At 45.1% G+C, this 25,164-nt stretch overlaps 1 protein-coding gene across 5 annotated transcripts in view; it reads left to right on the forward strand.

Annotated features, from left to right (window-relative positions):
• Nucleotides 1–25,164, forward strand: part of YTHDC1 (YTH domain containing 1) — a 274,467-nt gene that overhangs the window by 230,476 nt on the left and 18,827 nt on the right. For all 5 annotated transcript variants that reach the window (XM_030190527.1, XM_030190528.1, XM_030190529.1 and 2 more), the window contains 3 exons: nt 18,341–18,377; nt 18,466–18,505; nt 18,636–18,698. In XM_030190527.1, the coding sequence (XP_030046387.1) occupies nt 18,341–18,377; nt 18,466–18,505; nt 18,636–18,698 (140 nt within the window). The remainder of the gene's footprint in view (nt 1–18,340; nt 18,378–18,465; nt 18,506–18,635; nt 18,699–25,164) is intronic.

Consider the following 25,164-nt stretch of genomic DNA (forward strand, 5'->3'; position numbering starts at 1 on the left):
TCTGGCTCTCATGGCCTGGATGTTGAGGGCGTAGACTTTGCTTCGTTGGGTCTGTCGGAGGGTGTCTCCCGCGTCTTGCTTGCCTCTAGGAAGGATTCCACTAAAAAGAGTTACTTTTTCAAGTGGAGGAGGTTTGTCGTTTGGTGTGAGAGCAAGGCCCTAGAACCTCGTTCTTGTCCTACACAGAACCTGCTTGAATACCTTCTGCACTTAACAGAGTCTGGCCTCAAGACCAACTCAATAAGGAATCACCTTAGTGCGATTAGTGCTTACAATCATCGTGTAGAGGGTAAAGCCATCTCTGGAGAGCCTTTAGTCGTCCGATTTATGAGAGACTTGCTCTTGTCAAGGACCCCCTGTCAAGCCTCCTGCAGTGTCATGGGATCTCAACGTAGTCCTCACCCAGCTGATGAAACCTCCTTTTGAGCCACTGAATTCATGCCATCTGAAGTACTTGACCTGGAAGGTCATTTTCTTGGTGGCAGTTACTTCAGCTCGTAGAGTCAGTGAGCTTCAAGCCCTGGTAGCTCATGCTCTTTATACAAAATTTCATCATAATAGGGTAATACTCCGCACTCACCCCAAGTTTCTGCCAAAGGTGGTGTCGAAGTTCCATCTTAACTAGTCAATTGTCTTGCCAACATTCTTTCCCAGACTGCATACCCGCCCTGCTGAACGTCAGTTGCACACATTGGACTGCAAGCGAGCTTTGGCCTTTTATCTGGAGCGGACACAGCCCCAAAGACAGTCCGCCCAATTGTTTATTTCCTTCGACCCCAATAGGAAAGGGGTCGCTGTTGGGAAACGCACCATCTCCAATTGGCTAGCAGATTGCATTTCCTTCACTTACGCCCAGGCTGGGCTGACTCTTGAGGGTAATGTCACGGCTCATAGTGTCAGAGCCATGGCAGCGTTGGTGGCCCACTTGAAGTCAGCCACTATTGAAGAGATTTGCAAAGCTGCGACGTGGTCATCTGTCCACACATTCACATCTCATTACTGCCTCCAGCAGGATACCCGACGTGACAGTCGGTTCGGGCAGTCGGTGCTGCAGAATCTGTTTGGGGTTTAAATCCAACTCTACCCTCCAGGACCCGAATTTATTCTGGTCAGGCTGCACTCTCATTTAGTTGTTCTTCGTAGGTCAATTTCTGTTATACCCTCGCCGTTGCGAGGTTCAATTGACCTGGGTTCTTGTTTTGTGTGAGCCTGAGAACTAGGGATACCCCAGTTGTGAGAACAAGCAGCCTGCTTGTCCTCAGAGAAAGCGAATGATACATACCTGTAGCAGGTGTTCTCCGAGGACAGCAGGCTGATTGTTCTCACCTACCCTCCCGCCTCCCCTTTAATGCGTTTACTCATTAATTTGCTTGTCATTCAACTGAGCGGGAACGGTCGCGCACGGGCGGGAAGACGGCCACGCATGCGCGGTGGGCGTGCCCTGCGTGCGGGACCACCCACGAAGTTTTGTTCCGGTTGGTGGGGGCTGCCATGGACGTCAACCCAGTCGTGAGAACAATCAGCCTGCTGTCCTCGGAGAACACCTGCTACAGGTATATATCATTCGCTATGTGGAACCTTGCATTACGTACCTATTCTTTGGGTTCCTATTTTCTACATTCATCGCTTTGCACTTGCTCACATTAAACGTCATCTGCCATTTGGATGCCTAGTCTCCCAATCTCATAGGGTCCTCTTGTAATTTTTCATAATCCTCTTGAGATTTAACAGCTTTGAATAAGTACATAAGTACATAAGTAGTGCCATACTGGGAAAGACCAAAGGTCCATCTAGCCCAGCATCCTGTCACTGACAGTGGCCAATCCAGGTCAAGGGCACCTGGCACGCTCCCCAAACGTAAAAACATTCCAGACAAGTTATACCTAAAAATGCGGAATTTTTCCAAGTCCATTTAATAGCGGTCTATGGACTTGTCCTTTAGGAATCTATCTAACCCCTTTTTAAACTCCGTCAAGCTAACCGCCCGTACCACGTTCTCCGGCAACGAATTCCAGAGTCTAATTACACGTTGGGTGAAGAAAAAGTTTCTCCGATTCGTTTTAAATTTACCACACTGTAGCTTCAACTCATGCCCTCTAGTCCTAGTATTTTTGGATAGCGTGAACAGTCGCTTCACATCCACCCGATCCATTCCACTCATTATTTTATACACTTCTATCATATCTCCCCTCAGCCGTCTCTTCTCCAAGCTGAAAAGCCCTAGCCTTCTCAGCCTCTCTTCATAGGAAAGTCGTCCCATCCCCACTATCATTTTCGTCGCCCTTCGCTGTACCTTTTCCAATTCTACTATATCTTTTTTGAGATACGGAGACCAGTACTGAACACAATACTCCAGGTGCGGTCGCACCATGGAGCGATACAACGGCATTATAACATCCGCACACCTGGACTCCATACCCTTCCTAATAACACCCAACATTCTATTCGCTTTCCTAGCCGCAGCAGCACACTGAGCAGAAGGTTTCAGCGTATCATCGACGACGACACCCAGATCCCTTTCTTGATCCGTAACTCCTAACTCGGAACCTTGCAAGACGTAGCTATAATTCGGGTTCCTCTTACCCACATGCATCACTTTGCACTTGTCAACATTGAACTTCATCTGCCACTTGCACGCCCATTCTCCCAGTCTCGCAAGGTCCTCCTGTAATCGTTCACATTCCTCCTGCGACTTGACGACCCTGAATAATTTTGTGTCATCGGCGAATTTAATTACCTCACTAGTTATTCCCATCTCTAGGTCATTTATAAATACATTAAAAAGCAACGGACCCAGCACAGACCCCTTTGTGTTGTCAGCAAATGTAATTTACCTCACTAGTTATTCCCATATCTAGGTCATTTATAAATATAGCAAAAAGCAGCAGTCCCAGTACAGACCACTGGGGAACCCCCACTATCTACCCTTCTCCATTTAGAATACTGACCATTTAACCCTATTCTGTTTTCTTTTAACCAGTTTTGTATACACAGTAGAACACTAGCTCCTATCCCGTGACTCTCCAATTTCCTCTGGAGTTTTTCATTATGTACTTTGTCAAATGCCTTTTGAAAATCCAGATACACAATATCAACTGACTCACCTTTATCCACATGTTTGTTCACCCCTTCAAAGAAATGTAGTAGATTCGTATGGCAAGATTTCCCTTCACTAAATCCAAGTTGGCTTCATTTCATTAATCCATGCTTTTGAATATGCTCTGTAATTTTGTTCTTTATAATTGTCTCTGCCGTTTTGCCCAGCACTGACATCAAGAACACCGGTTTATAATTTCCTGGATCACTTTTGGAAGCTTTTTTTAAAAAAATCGGAGTTACATTGGCCACCCTCCAATCTTCTGGTACCTTGCTTGATTTTAAAGATAAATTACATATTACTAACAATAGTTCCGCAAATTCATTTTTCAATTCTATTAGTACTCTGTGATAAACACCACAGATGATTTGCTACTCTTCAATTTGTCAAATTGTGCCATTACATCTTCCAGGTTTTATAGAGATTTCATTCAGTTTCTCTGACTCGCCATCTTTGAATACCATTTCTGGCACCAGTGTCTCTCCCAAATCTTCCTCGATGAAGACAGAAGCAAAAAATTAATTTAATCTCTGTGCTATGGCTTTGTCTTCCCTGAGTGCCCCTTCTGTCCCTCGGTCATATAGCGATCCAACTGATTTCTTTTACCGGCTTCTTGCTTTTAATAGTCCTAAAAAAAAGTTTTTACTATATGTGTTTGCCTCCAATTCAATCTTGTTTTCAAAGTCCCTCCTTGCCTCCTTATCAGTGCTTTGCGTTTGACTTGCTATTTGTTATGCTGTTTCTTATTATTTTCAGTCAGATCCTTCCATTTTCAGAAGGATTTTCTTTTAGCTGTAATAGCTTCCTTCACCTAATTTTTTAACCATGCCGGCTGTTGCTTCACCTTCCTTCCTCCTTTTTTTAATACATGGAATATAACTGGCCTGGATTTCCAGGATGATATTTTTGAATAAAATCCATTCCCCATTGTTCTCATTTTATTATAGTCTCCTTTTTGAAAGTTAAATGCTAACATTTTGGATTTCCTGTGTGTACTTACTCCAGAGCCGATATCAAATCTGATCATATGATCACTTGTCAAGCAGCCCCGGCACCATTACCTCATGCACCAGATCATACACTCCACTAAGGACTAGGTTTTAGAATTTTTTCTCCTCTTGTTAGTTCCTATACCAGCTGATCCATACAGCAGTCCTTGATTTTGTCAAGGAATCTTTCTTCCCTAGCTTGCTCTGATGTTATATTTACCCAGCCAATAGTCAATATCAGGGTAATTGAAATCACCCATTATATCATCTTGCTCTTTGGCAGCCCAATGAGTTTACTGCGGTGCACCAGGGTCCCCCTCCCCCTTCCAAGATTTTGAAAATTAAACTCAACAATCATCCTTCAGAACAGTCCTGTGCAAAGTAGACTTATTTTGTGTATTTACATATAGGATAGTTTCTAAAGAAAAAAAAGTGTTTTGCTATTTATATCCAAACTTCCACTAAAAAGGAAGGAATATTTATTTATTATTTATTTTAATACATTTATACCCCGTATTTTCCCACAAAAGCGGGCACAATGCGGCTTACAAAATTACAAAAGTTACATATCAGTAACTGTTTGAAACAGGTTCGGTCAAGAGGAAGAAGGTGTGGGCTGAGTGATGTAGTGGGAATATCTCTTCTCAAACAAGAATGTTTTTAAGGATTTTTTGAAAATTTGATGATCGTATATCTCCTTTAAGGACTTTGGTAGACTGTTCTAAAACTTAGGAGTGACATATGCCTCAGTTATCAACACTATATTGTAATGTGCTTAATCTAGTATAATCATATGTAAAAAAAAAAAAAAAAAAAAACTTCCCTCTGCCAGGTACTTTTGACCTGGATTGGCCATTGTTGGAAACAGGATACTGGGCTAGATGGAGCATAGGTCTGACACAGTATGGCTATTCTTATGTTCTTACTATCCAACAGTATAATAGTGTAATCCAAAACTGTTTCTTGAAAAAAACCTCTTTAATGTCTTCTGTATAATGATGACCAAATCCATACATATAGCTCTTCATAAGTCCAGTTCAACAGTGGCTAGCATTTCATCAAACTGCATCAGAAGCCAAAGGATGGCTCATTAGTGTAGTCCTTACCAGATAAGATCAAGGCTTGCACTAAAGAGCTATCCTTCGGTTTCTTATGCAGTTTAATGGCCATCGTTGAACCAAGGGTGCTTTGAGAAGTTATGTTCAGATTTTGACCATCATTAACACAGAAGGTGTATTGAAGATGTGTGTATTTTCAGAAATTTTTTGGGATCATTCTATTTTAATTTAGAAATGTTGGATAGTAGAGGGAAGATTTTTTTTTTTTAAGCATATAATTATACTAGATCAAGCACATCACAGTATAGTGCTGATCACTGTGGTATTTTTCCTTACCTTTCAGTGGAAGCCTAGATAAAGTAGTGAGGTAAGAAAATCTAGGTGCTTAATGGTGAATTTCACTTACTCTTCTATTGGTGATGGTAGGTTCCAAAAGTCACTTATCCAGGTAAGTGGTCTAATGAAAATTGCTTACCCTCTCTGTGGTTAAAAGTTCATGCTGACAGCTTTGTATAGCTGCCAGGACCTGTTCCTGCCTTCACTGCATCTGCTCTGTACTGCCCTTCCCCCCCCAGAAGCAGCTATCCTAGGTAACTGCCTAGTTCATTTAATGGTTAAGCTACCTCTTCTGTGATGTCTCAAGGGTTGTCATAGAAAAAATGGAATTGGCAGGCTGGAGGCAAACATTCTTAAGCAGTGAGATACAATCCAGAAAGCACAACTTCCTTATCAAGCAGATGAATCCATTACGAGTGGGTTATGTCCATCAACCAGCAGGGGGAGATAGCACTGAAAAACAATAGTGCCTCATGACCAGCTAGCTCCATCTGCCTCTTCAGTATTCTCTATCTCCCCAGCAGGGTGGATGCAGCTTGTTAAAGCTCCTTCAGAAATCTGCCTGGGGTGGCTCCTGTGCTGTAGCAGGGGTGTTGTGGCTGATGGTGCCCACTTTAAAGGCACATAGGTACGCCCTTTCCCTGCTTTACCCGGCCCCCGATGTGGATGTAGACACATAGGCAAGCCCTGTCCCTGTCTTTGCCCACACTGGATGCAGGCACATAGGTTCGCCCTTTCACTGCCTTTCCTACGCTACTGATCCTCCGGAGTGGAAAAAGTTGCCTCTTGCGCTGTTGCCTCCAACTTTCCTCACAGCGTCAACAACAACAACAAAAAAAAAAGTCGCTTCACGCTGTAGCGTTGTGATCCACGAAAAGATGCTTTCCTTCAGTTTAAGCAGCGCATCAGAGCTCTGTCGACTTGATCCGGAGAGGTAAGAGCATTTTGAAGCCCGCGATTCGGGGCGATTTTGGTGCGAATCCACCATTTTGAATTTCCCGCCGTTTTTGGCGATGGCTGCGGAGGTTGTAAAGCGCTGTTCCCATTGTGGCAATTGCAGATCAGCAGCAGGGCTCTGTAAATCGTGCTCTTCTGATGTCAGAGCCGGCCCGAGCATGGCGAGCGAGGTTTCTTCCCGCTCTGTGAAGCTGGCAGCGGGCGCCATTTTGGAACAGCATGGCGCGACCCCCGCTGAGGCGGAGGGGTGTGAGCCTGGAGGGGAGGCTCGAATGGAGGCTAATATGAGAGCCATTTCCCCCGGACTGGAACCGGGAGGCCAGGGTGAGCCATTTTCCCCAGAATTTGTTTTACTGCTGCATAAAGCATTTATGTTAAAAAGAGCTCTCCTGTAGGGGTCTCAATCGGCCCGGCTGCCTGTGTCCCCTCCAGTAGAGCCTGGCCTTGAATTACCATCAGGTGCGTTTTCCCCTGACAGATGGCCGCAGGACAAGCGCAGAAGGGTGAATTCCCCTTCAGAGAGTGGTGCGCACCCCCCCCCCCCCCCCCCCCCCCCCCCCATGGTCGAGATTTGAGGAGTCTGAGGCGTCTGGCAGGCCCTCATGGTCTGGAGAGCTAGAGGAAGGTGCAGGATTGCCACTGGATCCGGATGATCCTTCCGCGGTGAGGATTTTCCAACGTGATGAGCTGCCAGTGCTGATTTCTAATGCACTGCAGGCCCTCTCTATTGAAGATCCTGCGAGTGCTGAGCTGTCCTCTGCTAATCCGAGGATGACAAGTACTAAGAAGCCTGCTCGAGCCTTTCCTTTGCATGACTCCATCCAAGAGCTTATTTCGGCTCAATGAGCTGACCCTGAGGGGCCTTTGAAAGTTGCCAGGGCTATGGGGCAATTATACCCTCTAAGTGAGGAGAATTTGGCACGCCTAGCGGTGCCTTAAAGTGGATGCCCTAGTCACAGCTGTGACAAAGAGAACTACCCTCCCAGTTGAAGGAGGCGTTGCCCTGAAGGACATGCAGGACCGACGCCTTGAATCAGCTATAAAGCGGTCCTTTCAGATTTCAGGCCTATCCTTACGGACGTCTGCATGCAGCTGTTACGCTGCCCGAGCCTGCCTCGCTTGGTTACAGCAGGCAGTGGAACAGCCCGGAGATAGAGCGGAGCCCCTTGCGGAGGTGGCACCGCGGATGGAGTCGGCCTTGTCTTTCTTGGCTTACGCCCTTTATGATCTGGTCAGAGCTTCGGCTAAACAGATGGCTGTAGCAGTGGCAGCTCACCGCCTGTTGTGGCTACGGCATTGGGCGGCTGACATGGCCTCTAAGCAAAGGTTGGTGAAGTTGCCCTTTCGAGGCCGCCTCCTATTTGGTGAGGAGTTGGAGAACATTGTTAAAGGCCTGGGGGATGCTAAACACCAGCGCTTACCCGAGGGCAGGCCGCGGCCTTCCTCCAAGGGTCAGGCGGTTCCCTCCTCTTACAGACCTCACTTCAGAGAAGCTCGTAGGTACCGCCCGGGGCGTTCTGCTGGGTTCACTTCTCGCGCCCGTTTTCAGCAGAGGAGCTCCTTTTGCTCGGACAAGTGTTCCGCAGCAGCTGGCTCAAGGCCTGGAGTTCAAGGGCGACCCTCTCAATGATGGTGCGCCGGCCCTCTTCTCGCTCCCTGTTATAGGAGGATGACTTTCCCTCTTTCACAAGGAGTGGTCCAAGATTTCCTCAGATAAGTGGGTCTTGGACCTGATCAGAGATGGCTACAGAATAGAATTCAATGCCCCGATAAGAGACGAGTTTGTGGAGTCCCGATGTGATTCTGCCGCCAAACGAGCGGCAGTAGAGGAGAATCTTACAAGGCTTGATTCACCTAGGGGCGGTGTGCCCAGTGCCTCCCGCCGAGCTCGGCTCTGGCCGTTACTCCATTTACTTTGTGGTGCCGCGAAAAGGAGGGTCTTTTCGGCCAATCCTAGACTTAAAAGAAGTCAAGTCTGAGAGTGCGGCATTTTCACATGGAAACCCTGCACTCCGTCATTGCGGCGGTACAGCCAGGAGAATTTCTCCCGTCTCTGGACCTGAAAGAAGCTTACTTGCACGTTCCAATTTGGCCCCCCGCACCAGAGGTTTCTGCGTTTTGCGGTGATGGGAAAACATTTCCAGTTTCGGGCCTTGCCTTTTGGCCTCGCCACAGCTCCCCGAACCTTTTCCAAGGTAATGGTGGTAGTAGCTGCCTTTCTCAGGCGAGAGGGTATCCGGGTTCACCTGTACCTAGACGACTTGCTCATCAGAGCGGACTCTGCAGAAGAGTCATCATGTTACAGCCAGAGTGGTCTCAGTACTGCAATCTCTGGGCTGGGTCGTCAATATAACCAAAAGTCACCTGACCCCCTCTCAATCTCTAGAATATTTGGGGGTCCGGTTCGACACAGCCTCAGGGTATGTATACCTACTCGAGCAAAGGCGGTGCAAGCTTCAGAACCAGGTCCATCTGCTCCTGAAGATGCCTCGCCCGCGAGCTTGGGACATTGTCCAGCTGTTGGGGTCGACGGCCACCTTAGAAGTGGTGCCATGGGCGAGAGCGCACCTGAGACCTCTGCAGTGTTCCCTGCTTCAACTATGGTCTCCAATATCTCAGGATTATCAATGCAGACTCACGTGGCTCCCTGCAGCCCGACTCGGTATGGAGTGGTGGCTCTTAGCATGCTGCGGCGAGGAATGCCGCTAGCGCTCCCCGATTGGTGCCTGGTGGTAACAGATGCCAGCCTGAAGGGCTGGGGTGCACATTGCCGGGGAAGGCATGCCCAGGGTCTCTGGACACCCGAGGAGTCGGAGTGGTCCATCAATCACTTGGAGTTGAAAGCGATATTCCAGGCGCTTCTTGCCTTTCAATTGACCCTGGAAGGATTGGCTGTCAGAGTTCTGTCGGACAACACAACAGCAGTGGCCTACATAATTCGACAAGGCGGCACTCAGTGTCAAGCACTGGCCGCAGAGGCTGCTCGGATATGCCACTGGGCCGAGCTACATCTGCAGTTTCTGTCAGCAGCTCACATTGCAGGTCAGAGCAACATGCAAGCCGATTATCTAAGCAGGAATCAAATCGACCCGCGGAGTGGGAACTTGCAGACGAAGTATTCCTGCAGATCTGTGCCAAATGGGGGACGCCAGTAGCGGATCTTATGGCCTCAAGTGCAAATGCCAAAGTCCCGTGCTTTACAGCAGATAGATCCTCGCTCGGCGGGGTTGGATGTTGTGGCTCAACCCTGGCCTCTGGGCCTCCTGTATGTGTTCCCTCCATGGGCCTTGGTAGGGCGAGTTCTCCTGCGGATTTGGCTACATCAAGGAGAGGTGGTTCTCATCGCCCCGGATTGGCCCAGAAGGCCGTGGTATGTGGACCTCCGGCGGATGCTAGTGGAGGCTCCCTGGCCGTTACCTCTGGTACCGAATCTGTTCACAGGGACCGGTAACCATGGAGGACACCTACCACTTTGGTCTTACGGCATGGCTATTGAGAGGGCGCAATTGAGAGACAAGGGCTATTCCAGTAAAGTCATTTCCACTCTCCTACAGGCCCGCAAGCGTTCCACTTCCGTGGCTTATGCCAGGATTTGGCGCCAATTTGAGGCTTGGTGTGCTTCTAAAGCGATCACACCCATGCGGGCTTCTGTCTCGCCAATACTTGACTTTTTGCAGGATGGTTTACAAAAAGGCTTGGCCTGTAATTCCCTGCGTGTTCAAGTGGCAGCCTTAGCATGTTTTCGAGGGAAGGTCGCTGGCCTCTCTCTGGCTGCTTGCCCGGATGTGGCACGGTTTCTCAGAGGGGTGCTTCGGCTCTGTCCTCCCGTGCGGGCTCCCTGTCCGGCCTGGAACCTGGGGTTAGTTTTAAAGGCCCTTCAGTGTTCACCCTTTGAGCTGCTTAGGCAAGCTTCGGAGAAGGATGTGACCTTAAAAACGGTCTTTTTGGTGGCCATTACATCGGCGAGACAGGTATCTGAGCTCCAGGCGCTGTCCTGTCGAGACCCATTTCTGCAGTTCTCAGAGTCCGGAGTTATGGTACGTACGGTGCCTTCCTTCATGCCTAAGGTGGTTTCAGTGTTTCACCTAAACCAACCTATTTTCCTGCCTTCCTTTTCTAAAGAGGAATTTCCAGAATCATTTGGGCATTTGCACCTTCTGGATATGCAAAGGGCTCTGATGCAATATCTGCGCATGTCAAATGCCTTCAGGACCTCTGACCATCTTTTTGTTCTGTTGTCAGGTCCGCACAGAGGGTATCCAGCGTCTAAGGCCACTGTAGCCCGTTGGCTCAAAGAAGCTATTTTTTCAGCATATTTGCGGCCGGCCTCCGCCTGAAGCCTTTAAGGCACATTCCACAAGAGCAATTTTCTCTTCCTGGGCTGAAACTGGAGCACTCTCTCTTCAAGAGATATGCAGTGTAGCGACATGGGCTTCTAAGCTCTCTTTTGCCTGACATTACAGGCTGGATGTGGCTGCCAGGAGAGATGCGCATTTTGGAGCACAAGTGCTGGCGCGTGGTGTGGCTTGTTCCCACCCTATCTAGGGATTGCTTTGATACATCCCACTCATATTGGATTCATCTGCTTGATGACAAGGAAGGGAAAATTAGGTTCTTACCTTGGTAATTTTATTTCCTTTAGTCATAGCAGATGAATCCATGAGCCCTCCCTCAGTGGTTCATTATGTGATTGATGTTAATTTTATGTTCAGTTTTTCCTGTAGATATGTTCCCTCATTGGGAGAAGTTGGAAAACAGTCTTCAGGATTTCTGTTCTGTTACAGGAGGTTGAACTCGTCCCTCCTGTGAATTGTTGCTCCTGTTCTGGGGCATTCATCCACTGTGAGGAAAGTTCATGTTGTTATGCTTTGCGGTGTAACACTGCTTTGGAAGCTTCAAATATTGAAGAGGCAGATGGAGCTAGCTGGCACTATGGTTTTTCAGTGCTCTCTATCTCCCCCTGCTGGTTGATGGACACAACCCACTCGTAATGGATTCATCAGCTATGACTAAAGGAAAGAAAATTACCAAGGTAAGAACCTAATTTTCCCTTAATGAGAAAGTTTTGGTTCAAGGGCCACAGATTGCCTACCCCTGTTTTACATAGTTACATTCCTTACTAGAGTAGGGGTTCTCAGTGCAGTCCTTTGGACACATCCAGCCAGTCAGATTTTCAGGATTCTCACAGTGAATATGCACAAGATAAGTGTGCATGCACTGTTTCCATTGTATGCAAATTTATATCCTGCGTGTGGGTATCCTGAAAACCTGGCTGGCTGGGTGTGTCCTGAGGACTGGGATGAGAACCCCTGCACTAGACTAGTCCAGATGTTTGGGTTTGTTTTCACCTGCCAGCAGATAGGGAACCACTGAACTAGTGACATTGTTCTTTATGTATCCTGTGCAGTCACTCAGTATTTCTCAGTCTTAAGATGGTAGATAAGGCATCTTGTTCAGGCGATTGATTTAGTAGGCAAGTTCTGGATGGGTCTTAGAGTAGATTATCAAAATTTGGCTTTTCCTTCCTAGAAAGTTAAAAAATAAAATGATAGGAATGACCTAGCTGGTGTTAACCTCTGTCAGCCCTCTGTGTTAAACTTGGTTGGACCAAGCCCACCCAGCACCATTGAGACCCTTCTTAGGGTATTAAGCTGCTTGTGTCTGTCCTTCCTGCCTCTTGGAGGGAGCCCTTAAGAGTCCCCTGGGAATGAGTGACAGCTGTAAAAAAAAAAAAAAAAAAAAAAAAAGTGAAGCCTGTACTCTGAAGGTGTCGTGGTGCCCTTGAAGTTTAGAAACTTTTTGGATTTTTTGCAGGACGTCTTGGACAAGGGATTAGTTCTAGCCTGGTTAAATGGCCGTTTATTGCTATTGGGACTTGTTTTGTGGTCATTTTTTAGTGTCCCATCCATATATGTTGAGATTTACAGAAGAGGTAAGCTGTTAAGGCCCCATAGGTATCTTGTGGCACCTCTCTGGGATGTGAGCCTGATTCTGTCAGCCTTTGAACCTGTCAGGGAAGGATTTTGAAGACCATCTTTTTGGTGACTGTTCATTGAGGAGGATTTCAGAGCTGCAGGCTTTGTCATGTTGAGAACCCTTTCTGATGTCTAAAGAGAATGTAGTGTTACTGCTGACTCCTTTCTTTTTGTCCAAGTTTGCATCATTGTTGAATGCAAATCAGTCTATTACTTTCTCTGTGTTCTGTGCAGTCAGTGGGGAGGTGAAGAGAATCACCTTGATCAGATGGATGTGAGGAGGACCTACTATTTGTTTGAGCCAGGAAAGGAGAGGCGGCCTTTAGGATATCAGTGGCCCACAGTAGCATCACATCTATAATATGAAGGCACCAGGTATCTGCTCATTCTCCCAGAAGTCAAGCCTCCTCTTGGGCAGAGCGTAACTTTGTTCTGCCACAGAAAATCTGAAAGTTAGCCACTTGGTCATTGTTCAATTCCTTTGTATTGCATTACAGATTGGATGTGCAGGCAGAGCAGGATGCTTGTCTTTGGAGCTAGGTTTTTGAGGTCAGTCCTCTCTGCTTCCCACCCGGGAGGTATTCTGCTTTGTTACATCGCTACTTCCCAAATGTCTGGTTTTATCTGGCAGAACAATGAGGAGAAATTAGACCTTTACTTGTTAATTTTCTTTCTTTCTGTTCCTGCAAACCAGTCCAGAACCTGCCCTTTGAGAGAAGAGTGGTGGTGGTAGTGAAAAGAATTGATTTGCTGAATGCTTTGTCGATATACTTCGAGTTTTGTGGTTAGCATTATAGCCTTGGTTGTGTTCGGAGTTTTTTTGGTCGAGTTTGTGGTTAACAGTTCCTGGGATTAGGGGGGGATTTTAGTTTCCTTTTTTTCTGTTTTTATTGAAATACTGACTAGTGAGTGACAGCATAGGATGTGCAAGAATGATGTCACTAGTTCAGTGGCTCTGTCTCGTCTAGTGGGAGAAGACAAGCACAAGTGTGAGGACTGGTCTGGAAGGATTCAAGGACAGAAAATTACCAGGTATAGTCTATTTTCTCCTTTCACCATATATATTCAAAATATATTTTTTACTTTTTTGTTTACTGCATTTTTTTTTCTTACACTGTTGTCATTCTTTGCTTTCTTCTTTTACTTTTCCTGATTCTTCTGTCTAAGTTGCGTTTCGTTTTGTCTCTTCTAGCCTCTTCTCTAAATCATCTTTCATAATCTATCTCTTCTCACTGCCTTCCTTTGTCTCATCTGCTGCGAGTTGCTTGCCCTCCGACTCAGTCTCTCTCCATTTTCCTTCTTTGACTGCTTTTCTTCCTATTCTAAACCACTGTACCTTTTACTGCCCAGCTCTTCTCCCCATTACAGAGTAATAGCAGTGCTAATGCAGCTCCTTAACACACGGGTTTGCTAGAGAATCTAATGGCATAGAGACTACAGTAGGAATATAGATGAATGCTTTTAGTGTCGGTGGTCTCACTGTTTCTCACGTTATGTGCTTCTTATCTAAATCAAAAATGCATGAGGAAGAGAGCAAGAGATTAGCCACAGGGCCACAAGTGCATACTTTCACTGTGAGCTCAAGCTTGCCTGTAAGTAGCAGGTTCATGTCAGCTGGGACTACTTGTTTGTGTCCATTGGGATATTAAGCCGGTCAGCAGTAGCTCTTATAGGTAGCACCAGAGTGGGGTGGTTAGATGATGTGTAATTCGGACACATGCCATGTCATTTAGAGCTTTGGTAATGCTTGGTGGATCTGGTCAGTCAAAAGTGCAGTTTCTCAATCGGCTTTGAATTGGAAAAGTTATTTTTTTAAGAATTTTCATTTATAATTTATTTATTTGCAAGTGCTTGTTGATGTGTTTGTGTACATATAGATATATAATATTTACTTGCCGAATATGTGTGTGTAATATATTTCACTCATAAGAATATATAGATAAACAGGAGAGGTGTAATGACCAAGTAAATCATTTTATAGAATACTAGTAAAAAAGGCCCGTTTCTGTTTTTTAAGAAACGGGCGCTAGCAAGGTTATATTGGGGTTTTTTGTTTTCGTTTTTTTTAAACCAAGCAGTTGTTAGGAAAGTGTTGTAATGAGAAGGAATAATTGTGTAGTTTATATAATGTTGAAGATGGTCCATGAGTGTGACTTTTTTTTTTTTTTTTTTAATGAAGGTTAAATTACAAAGTGGTTTGTTGTATCAAATAGGTTTAATGTTTATTTACATTTTCAGAATTTCTTTATATACGACGATTTTTATGTAAACTTTGTTACAATTTTTGAAAAGGTGTCCTTGTTCAGGTCCATTAATGACTTTCACAATTGCATCTGCAGATGTTTTAACTCTTGAGAATGCTACATATAGTTGCCCATGTGTAAACACAGGTTCTGGTAGATTAATAAAATGATTAACCATCTGTGTCTGTGAGAGTGCGAGAGAGTGTGTATGTTAGAGAGAGTGTGTGAGAGTCTCTCCCCCCCCCCCCCCCTCCCAATTCCACCCCTTCCGTCCAAAATGCTGTCCCCTGGCTCTTTTGTCCGAGGTGCAGGCCCCCTCCCCCCGTGTTTTGAGTTTGACCCCCTTTATTTTCCTTGGATTGTGTATGTTTTAGAGAGAGAGAGAGAGAGTGTGTGTGTGTGTCACAGAGATAGAGTGTGACAGAGTTCTGAGAGTGCCAATGTACGGGTGCTCTGCATCGCTCCTTTCTTCCAGTAACATCCACAGTCCTTTCCCTTGCAGGACCACAAGGGCGGGCAGTGAGACAGTGTATGTGTAAGTGTGGGTGTGACACTGAGATACAGAGAGTGCAAGACTGGTTGTGTGTTTGAGAGACAGAGCGTGTGTGTGTTTGACACTGAGCTACAGTGTGCCTGTGTGTGTGTGTGTGTGTCTCCATATCCTCCTCCTTCCGGCAAGCCCTTGCATGAGCACAGGTGTGGACAGTGAGACAGAGTGTGAGTGTGTGTGTCTGTGTGTTTTTGATAGAGTATGTGTGACAGTGAGACACAGAGAGTGAAAGACTGTGTGTGTGTGAGTGACATTGAGCTACACTGTGCCAGAGTGTGTGTGTGTGCATGACCCCCTCGGTCCCCCCCCTCTTTCCATTCGAAGTTCCTGCCCCCACCCCATCCTGTGTGAGTGGCAATGTAAGGTTGCTCTGCATGAAGCCCCCCCCCCCCCCTTCTTTCCGTTCTTCGCAAGAGATAATAGCCAGTAGGACAGTTATGCATAACAGTTTCAGGTTTCTGAGTAGTATTGAAATCATCTTTGTTTTGATTTCGGAGCTGCCTGTCGGGTGCCTGTGTCATGGCAACAGGAGTTGTCTGTTCTGTCAGTGGTGGTTTGGGAGGGCGTTCGTTGAGCGCGGTAGGTTCGGGAAGGCGGCCGTCTTGTCAGCTGTTTCTTTTTTTTTTTTTTTTTTTTTTGAGGGCGTCAGGTTCAGGTTGGCGGTTCGTGGGGGCGGCAGTCTCGTCAGCTGTTTCTTTTTTTCAGGGCGTCAGTTTTGGGAGTGCGGCAGTCTCGTCAGCTGGTATGGTTTTTTTAGGACTGCAGGTTTGGGAGGGCGGCAGTGTTGTCAGCTGCTAGGTTTTGTGAGGGCGGTTGGTGAGCGGGGCAGTTTGGGGAGGGCGGCAGCTAGTCTTGAGCCTTCTTGATTTTTTTTTTTTTAATTTTGCGCGTGTCAGTTCGTGGGTGTCGATCAGCTGTGTAGGATCACGTCATAATGCGGCCAGTGACGTCTGTCTGATCTACGGAGCCTACCAGACCACCTCCGAGGGAGGCACGGTCCCAGGCAAGACAGAACGTTGGAGGTGAGAATTATTATATAGGATCCTGTTAGAAATGATACAATCAAATACTGAAATGATCAGATAAGTAGCTGAAATCAGCATTTACTGTAATGAATTTGAAAGATTGACTACTTAAAATCAACAAAATCTCAAGTAATATTTATAGATGCAGTTTATTTTCTGTGAAGTATAGTCACTTTAAAATTTGCATGGTCAAAGTTGCACTTGAACTTTTTTTAAATTAGCTCTGAAGCAGTTTCACTGTATGATATCCCAAAATTGTGCTCCTTGGGCTAATCTGCATCCAAGTTTTGTAGATGTACACATGGGTTTTCTAAGGTACACCTTGATAGAAATTTCATGTTTTGGGGGTTTAAGTTTTAGATCATTGACCAAAATTGAAATACCATCATCTAGCATGAGCTGCTTTTAATACAGTGTTTGTTTCTCGGCATAATGTTTCCTTTTTGAGTTTACATTGGTTGCTGGTTCAACAAAGGATATTATATAAATCTCTGTTTATATTTTCAGGCAACTTATGAGCTATCTTCTTCTTTACTGACAGACTTAATTTGTGTGTCCTTTAGTAGATTTTCAGAAAGAATACGTAGCTTGCTAATACTGCGCCCAATTTCTTTGAAGGGTATATGATTTGAGGATAGCTAAAGCTATGTTTTCAGATTTTTATGGACCCTTATTGGAATGCATTGCCCTCTTTTATTAGAACATTTAGCATTTCTATAGCGCTACAAGGCGTATGCAGCGCTGCACAAACAAGTAAAGGCCTGTTTCTGGCTGAAATGAAATGGGCGCTAGCAAGGTTTTGCGCGGAGTGTGTATGTTTGAGAGAGTGTCTGTGAGAGTGACTGTGTGAGAGTGAGAATGTGCAAGTGTGTGTGTGTGACAGAGAGTGGGTGTGAGTGTGTCTGTGAGAGAGAGAGTGTGTGTGTATGTGAGAATGAGTGTGTGCGAGTGCGTATGTGAGACAGTGAGTGTCCTTCTCTGCTCCTCCTGTCAGGTGTCAGGACTGGGGGGACTGTGGACAGTCATGAAGGCAGCCCCTACCAAAATAATGAAAGCAAGACCATTTGTATAATAATCACTGCATTCCAGAGAACAAAATGGAGCAAGTTCCTACATGCTATCTTTTGCTTTCCGTATTCAGTAGCTGACAGGCTTGCTAGACTTACCTAAGTGGCTGCAGCTGCAATACACTGAAAAGAAAGCAAGGAAACCTATGAGACATAGATACGGCCGTCCCCTTGGCCTCTGACGCTCCTCCCTTCTTCTATTTGACTTCCCTCTGATAGGTCCGTCATTCGGTGTGACGCTCCTCCCTTTTCCTGTTTCAGTTCCCTTTGATAGGTCAGAGCTGTGCAGCTGTGACACTCCTCCCTTCTCTGATAGGTCAGGGCGGGGCAGAGATGTAGTGTGCTTAAAAATGGTTACAGAGCTTCGAACATACGAACTGTTGAAGCCACAGAGTGTGCTTTAGAATGTTGAGGGTGCTTTTTATGTGCAGATGGGGCGTGGCCTACGGCCCAGATGGGCGTGGCTGAGACTGAGGGTGAGTAGTCCGAATAGCCTAGCCTACCAGGAGGACAGGAGTTCAGGACAGATGGAGTGAGCTTCAGAACGTCTGAGGGGGAATTTTATTTATATAGATATGCAAATTATTTTTCTTTCTGTAAGAAGATCACAACTTGTACTACTGATTTAGTAATGTTATGCTGAATGTTTTTCTCTTTGTATGATGTACTGTTTTTGTATGATGTATTAATTTGTTTTGTTAGTTATTTTTTTTATAATGTAAATAGCCCTGGAGCTGCCAGACGAGGGTGGCAATATATAATTGCAAGATGACATTGACATCAAGTTTCAGCATTAAAATCAGAATTCGTGTTGGAAGTTGTGTAAGAACTAATAGCATAAACATGTCCAAGCACTGCTACAATATGAAGCAGCATTGGGAAATATTTCATTGAACTCTATTCACCTTTATTGGAATTGGAGAACAACATTTTGCTTGGTAAACAGTAGTGCCAAAGAATTGATAAAAGTCTAATACTGTGACTAAGTTTAATATCCTTTTGAAAATGTTAATTTACAAACAAAATGCTTGTTATTTGAACAGGGTATATCAAGGATCCCCGGTACCAAGAAGTTGACAGGTAAGTTGACAGCACATTTAGATCAGAGTGGGTATCTTAATTGGTATAGACCATTTTTATTTATATTCATGTATTTTGTTCTTCACAGACGGTTTACAGGAGTTCGTCGTGATGTCTTTTTGAATGGGGTAAGTTTGTCTCACTGTATTGGGAGAAGAGATGAAATTTTAAGCTGATGCATGTTATAGCATGTTTTTTTACAGTTCTAAATTCACCCAATAACAATCTTTTTCTTTTTCTTTTTTTTCCTTAATTTAGTCTTACAATGACTATGTGAGGGAATTTCACAACATGGGGCCTCCGCCACCTTGGCAAGGAATGGTTTGTATAATTTTTTAGCTTTGTAGCATATGAGAAGTAATTATTTTTTATAGTGAATAAAATTAGTATTTGTCTAGATGTATGAATTAAAGCAGGAGTAATGTCAAAACTGAACCATTTTATATTTTCATTCAAAATTAACACTTCTACCAGCAAAAATAAAGTGATTGTCTTGTGTTAAACTAAAGAAAAATAAAATGCAAGAAATCCCTCAGAATATCATTCATCTCATTCAGTGGTACTCCATGAGGCGTATTTTCAAAGCACTTACACTTACAAAGTTCCATAGGTTACTATGGAACTTTGTAAGTCTTGAGTGCTTTGAAAATGAGCTCCCCATGTCTGCTATGCTAAGCATGCATAAATTTAATTTTGCTCTTAACCAGCAAACAAATTATGCAGTGTGTGAAGCAGGGGAATAAATGTACTGTATTTACAATCAATTCCAGAGTCTCATTTACAAACTGAAAAATGACAAACTTTAAAGTAAAAGGTTTTACACAAGCTGTATTACAGATGTAACCAAACCCCTTTGAATTTGTGCTCCTAAGGTTAGGCCAGGGAAGAATTTTTCCACTTGTCAGTCTTTTGTAATGCAGAACACATTTAGTTTGGTTTTGTTTTCTGAGAAAGCATAATGGAGAGAACACAAAGGATAAATAGAGATACAGGGGGTAATCTCTTCAAAATCTAGTGAATGACTTAGCAATCTAATAGTTGTGATAAAATTTTGGGGTGAGGATAAAGCTGGAGATCTAGTAGGGTTTGCCATCTCAAAAACCTAGCTTTCCTCAGACTCCGTCTTCCTTTCGAGGAGGCAAGAAGCCCTTTAAGCTTGTAAGAGTTGCCATGCTGGGACAGACAGAAGGTCCATCAAGCAAGTACCTGGCAAGATCTCAAAACAGTACAATACATTTTATGCTGCTTATCCTAGAAATAAGGACTGGATTTTCCCCATAATGGCTTATGGACTTTTCTTTTGGAAGTTATCCAAACCTCTTTTTTTTTTTTTTAAACCCTGCTAAGCTAACTGCTTTTACCATATTCTCTGACAACGAATTCCAGAGTTTAATTACACGTTGAGTGAAGAAATATTTTCTCAGATTTGTTTTAAATTTACTACGTTGTAGCTTCATTGTGTGCCCCCTAGTCCTAGTATTTTTGGAAAGAGTAAACAAGCAATTCACGTCTACCTGTTCCACGCATTATTTTCTGCTTCAAGACCCTCTCCCTCTTCGCAGCCCTCACAGTGACAGAATTGAGGTTCGCTCCTTGTACGTAGACGTAGGTGGGCATCTGTTCTGTTTTCACATGGTGTGGACCACCTTGATATCATTCTCCATGGCTAAAAGCTAGAATTTACAAAGGCACTTGCAGATTTTTTTGTGGCAGCTCTGCAAAGAGTTGAGTAGTGCTAAGTACCTTAGCCTCTTTAAGGCAACTGGAGGCCATTCAGCCTGTTCTCCGACAGAGAAGGTCACAGGTCGCTATTACGTCTATTTTGTCATCCCAAAGAAAGAAGACTCTCTCTTCACCCGGGTCTGGATCTCAGAGGAGTGAACAAGTCTGAGTGCTGCACTGTCACATGGAGACTCTTCGTTCTGTTATAGCCTCAGTCCAGCTAGGTGAGTTTCTCACCTCATTGGACCTCAGGGAACCTTATTTTCATATCCCAATTTGGCCTTCTCACAGGAAATTTCTACGATTTATGATCCTGGGAGATCATTTTGAATTCAAAGCCATCCATGCCTTTTGGCCTTCCACTGCACCTCACACATTTTCAAAAGTTGTGGTGGTGGCAGCCTTTCTTCACTGGCAAAGGATCCAAGTACATCCTTACCTAGATAATTGTCTAATTCAGGCACCTTCTTAGCATGAGAGCCTTCGCAGTACACAGTTCTTTCTCATCTTTCTGCACAAGGTTGGGTGGTAAATTACAGCAAGAGTTATCTCACCCCCACCCAGACCCTGGAGTTTCTGGGAGTTTGCTTCAGTTTCCAGGCATGAACTGGTGGCTTCGCGACTCCTATTTGCAGCGGGGGATACCATTGTCCTCTCTGCAGTGGGTTGTAGTGGTTACAGATGCCAGCTTTTCGGGTTGGGGGAGCCTCCTTGTCTCCACAGATATGCATAGGGGTGTTGGACTGTTATAGAAGCGGCATGGCCGATCAAGCGGCTTGAGCTTCGAGTGGTGGTGATTGCTTTAAGGGCTTTTCAGGACTCGCTGGAGTGCAAGGTGGTTTATGTTCTGTCAGACAGCACAATAGCAGTGGTGTATATCATTCAGCAGGGGGGCACACACAATGTGACTCTGGCCACCCAGGCGAAGAGCCTCGGAGTGGATGGAGGCCCACGTTCAGTGCCCATCGGTGGTACAGTCCCGCTCTTTTTACTGAAGGTCTTCTCACAGTTTCATCTCATTCAGCCTTCTCCCTTCGTTTAGGAGGGAGGACTATCAAAAGATTATGCGAGGCTTCAGCTCTTGGACGTTCGGCAGGTTCTCCTCCTTTATTTGTAGGTGTTGTTCAGATCATCTATTCATGCTCTTGTCGGGGCCCTGATAGTGCAATGCAGCATTGAAAGAGACTGTTGCTTACTGGATCAAGGAGGCAGTTTCTTTGGTGTATATTTTGGAGAGCCGGTGATGTTGCAGGCCCACTGCACATGGATAGAAACATGTGTGCTGTTTCTGGAGGAAATCTGTCTGGCCGCTACTTGGGCCTCTCGTTTTCAAAGCATTATCGATATGGATGTGGCTGCATGGGTGGATGCTTCTTTTGGAGCGGTGGTTCTGTCTCTGGGTGCGGTGGCTTCCCATCCTATTTAGGGATTGCTTGGGTACATCCCACCAGTTTCTGGATTCATATGCTGTAGAGGCTAAGGAAGGTAAAATTGTACCTTACCTGATAATTTTCTTTCCTTTAGTCACAGCAGATGAATCCAGGTTCCCTCCCTTTCTGCCATGCTTTCTGATATAGTTGTTGGCGGGGGGTATCTGCTGTAGATGTCTTTTTTTTTTCCAGACACAGTGGCATTTCAAAAAAAAAAACAGAAAAGGGCAAGGACTCTATCCTTCATTTGTGAGGAGGGCTTCCAGGGTATTTGCTTCTAATTCTGCTTTGTGATGAGATATATACTGAGGGGCTGGCCGTGCAGTATTGCTGTCTTCAGTACAGTATTCCCTATCTCCACTTGCTGCTAGATGGACACAACCCACCAGTTTTTGGATTTATATGCTGTGACTAAAGGAAAGAAAATTATCTTATAAGACATAATTTTACCTTTCCTCCCTACCCGTCTTCCTCCCCACAGGTCTCACATACAGGAACGTGCAGCTGTCAGCAAGTCACAGTAAGAGGCTGTCTCCATGGCCTTCCTCCTGCTGTGTCCCAACCTCTCTACTGCAGCTTCCTGTGTAGCGTCAAAGGAAGTGGCAATAGAGAGGGTGGGATGTGACAGAAGGAAAGCCATTTGGCCTTTGACTGTGAATTGTTGCTAGCTGCAGGAGCCCCGCTAGGAGGACGAAGGGAGGGGGAGAAAGTGCTGGCTGGAGACGTGGGGAGGACTGGACCTATGGGAGGAGGGGGATAGGTTTGCTGGACCATGGGGGTGAAGGAAGTGGGAGCCAAATACTGAGCCCACAGCAAGAAAGAGAAAGAGGGCATTCAGGTGAGCTAGTTGCTTGAAGGGGTGGGGAAAGAGAGGGAGGTAACAAACAGAGGAGAAATATGTTCATGGGGGGGTGGGGGGGTGGCGACAGGGATATGCTCCGTAGGGATGGTATATGGACACAGGGGCAATGCAGACAGAAGGGAGATTTTGTTTGACACGGGTGAAGAGGATAGGGAGATAGAGTGGTGATGATGGATGCAGGGATATGAATACAGGGGAGATAACTGGACATGAAAGTATAGCGACACAGAAGGGATAAGCTGAACGTGAGGGACGATAGGGACACAGAAGATGGATATTGAACATGGAGAAAGAAGAGATGTCAAATGGACAGGAGACCTGGTGAGTGAGTTAAGAGAAGACGGGGAAGCAGAAACCAGAGCCTGACCAACATGATTTAAAAACTGACCAGACAATAAAATGTAAAAATATAGGGTTTTTTTCTGTTTTGTGATTAAGAGTATGTCAGATTGAAAGTACATTTTGCCAGAGTTAGTGTTAAACATGGCTGGGACCCAGGGCAGAAATTTGGGAAGGGAACCCAAAATCCACTACCAGGCTGCACTTTCTTCAGCTTCCAGCAGGCTTGGCCCTAGTGTAAAGAAGGGGACTGGGACAGATCTCAGGGGACAGAGACAGAGCCCATGAGGGGATGGGGACAAACTTTGTCCCCGTGTCACTTCCTACTTTGAAGCCTGTTAATAAACTGTACTGTTAATTTGTTTGTTTGCAGACAACGATATTTTTATTTTTGGAAAAATAAGCAAACATGCTGGCCACAGCTAGCAAAATTTACATGGGGGATACTGTACATCCTGCTACCAGCACATCTTCTAAGAAGACATCTTCTATTGCAGGAGGGACTGTAGAAGACAGGAGAGCTAGACTGAATCCCGAAATTGTTGATGACTTATTCATCCACAGATTAAAAAATCATAACAGTGCTTCATATGGCATATTTCTCCACTGCTAGGGCATACAGAACGGGTTGTATTTTGTACCCCTGGACAATTTAACAGGGTGGATTAGGATTCCTTGCTGTAGTAGAAATTGGCTATTGTTGGTGGTGGAGGGTTATTATAGCTGCTAGTTGTTGTTGTTGTTTTCTGTTTGTAATTTAAAACAAAACAAAAAAAAAACAAAAAGGCACACAACTGCTTACAAAACAGTAGATAAAAAAACAACAAAGCAGTGGAATCAAATGTATTTATTGGAACAATACCCGACGTGGCCACGTTTCGCCCTTAGGCTGCGTCAGGGGTATAAACTATCAAAAGTGTATGTAAATATATCATACACACTAGTAGTTCCAAAAATCTAGTTCCATTTATCTGCTACTTCCAACTGAACTGATATGCTAATGCACTTTTGATAGTTTATACCCCTGACACAGCCTGAGGGCGAAACGTGGCCACGTCGGGTATTGTTCCAATAAATACATTTGATTCCACTGCTTTGTTGTTTTTTTATCTACTGTTTGTAATTTATACACAACAGTTGCACAGCATATTGTTCCTTTTTATACTTTAATAAAAAGATTTAGATATAAAATCAGGTGTTTGAGGCTTCTGCAGATGAGAACAGAGCCCTGGGGTGAGGACGGAGTCAGAGAGAGGGTGTGCGGGGACAGGGATGGAAACAGTAATCACGGAGATGGGCCGGGTAATTCTGTAATTCTGTCCAATAGACCTGTGTCTTGGGATATGCCCACCATATATGGAACATATCATCCACCTCTGTACAGCCCCTCCAACATTGACCATTCATTTTTGCTAACTTATTAGGTGTAAAATACCAGCGATACAGCATTTTATAACTCTTTTCAATCAGGGAGCTGGAGACAGAAACCTGTAACATATATCCCATAGCCCTCTCCCATCGCTTGAGTTCATAACTGGTCTTCAGGTCTCTCTCCCAGCGCTGGATGTAGCGCAATATAGGTGTGTGGTATGACAGCAGAGCAGCATATATGCGAGAAACACATCCCTTGTAGCCCCTTCCCCTAAGATCACTCCCCAAAGCAGTGTCCTCTAGAGCCAACTCCTCCTTGGCTCGTCGATAGATATAATCTCGAACAAGTGATATGGTGGTAGGCCAAACTCCTCCTGATGGTCAGCAAACGACACCATCGTCCCCTCCTTCCAAATTTGACCCAAAGAGGTAAGGTCCTTCCGTTCCCATATTCTATATACATTATCCTCTGTCCCCAGAGGGGAAACCTGGAACGGTCCTTATTGTCATTTGCCGAAAATACAATCTACCTGGGAAGAACTTCTGTCGTATGGCATATCAGGTTTGTAGGGGAAAGCGCACTGCTGGAATGGACTGTCCAATATATGCTAAAAGTTGGTGCCGGGTACCCACAATATGGAGTTCAACTGTCTTGTTCCCATTCAGTGTTTTTCAATTTGAAGCCAAGGTTTTATTCTGTCAGCGCTCCACTCCGCAAGCACATGCAATTGTGCCACTTGGAAACATAGGGTGATATTTGGAACTCCCGAACCCCCTTTTTTCTTAGATTGAAACATATCAGCTCGCACCCTTGGAGGTTTATGTTGCCATATGTACATAAGTAATGCCTCACTGGGAAAAGACCAAGGGTCCATCAAGCCCAGCAACCTGTCCACGACAGCGGCCAATCCAGGCCAAGGGCACCTGGCAAGCTTCCCAAATGTACAAACATTCTATACATGTTATTCCTGGAATTGTGGATTTTTCCCAGGTCCATTTAGTAGTGGTTTATGGATTTGTCCTTTAGGAAACCGTCTAACCCCTTTTAAATCTCTGCTAAGCT

This window comes from Microcaecilia unicolor, chromosome 2, assembly GCF_901765095.1.
Source record: "Microcaecilia unicolor chromosome 2, aMicUni1.1, whole genome shotgun sequence".
NCBI lineage: Eukaryota > Metazoa > Chordata > Amphibia > Gymnophiona > Siphonopidae > Microcaecilia > Microcaecilia unicolor.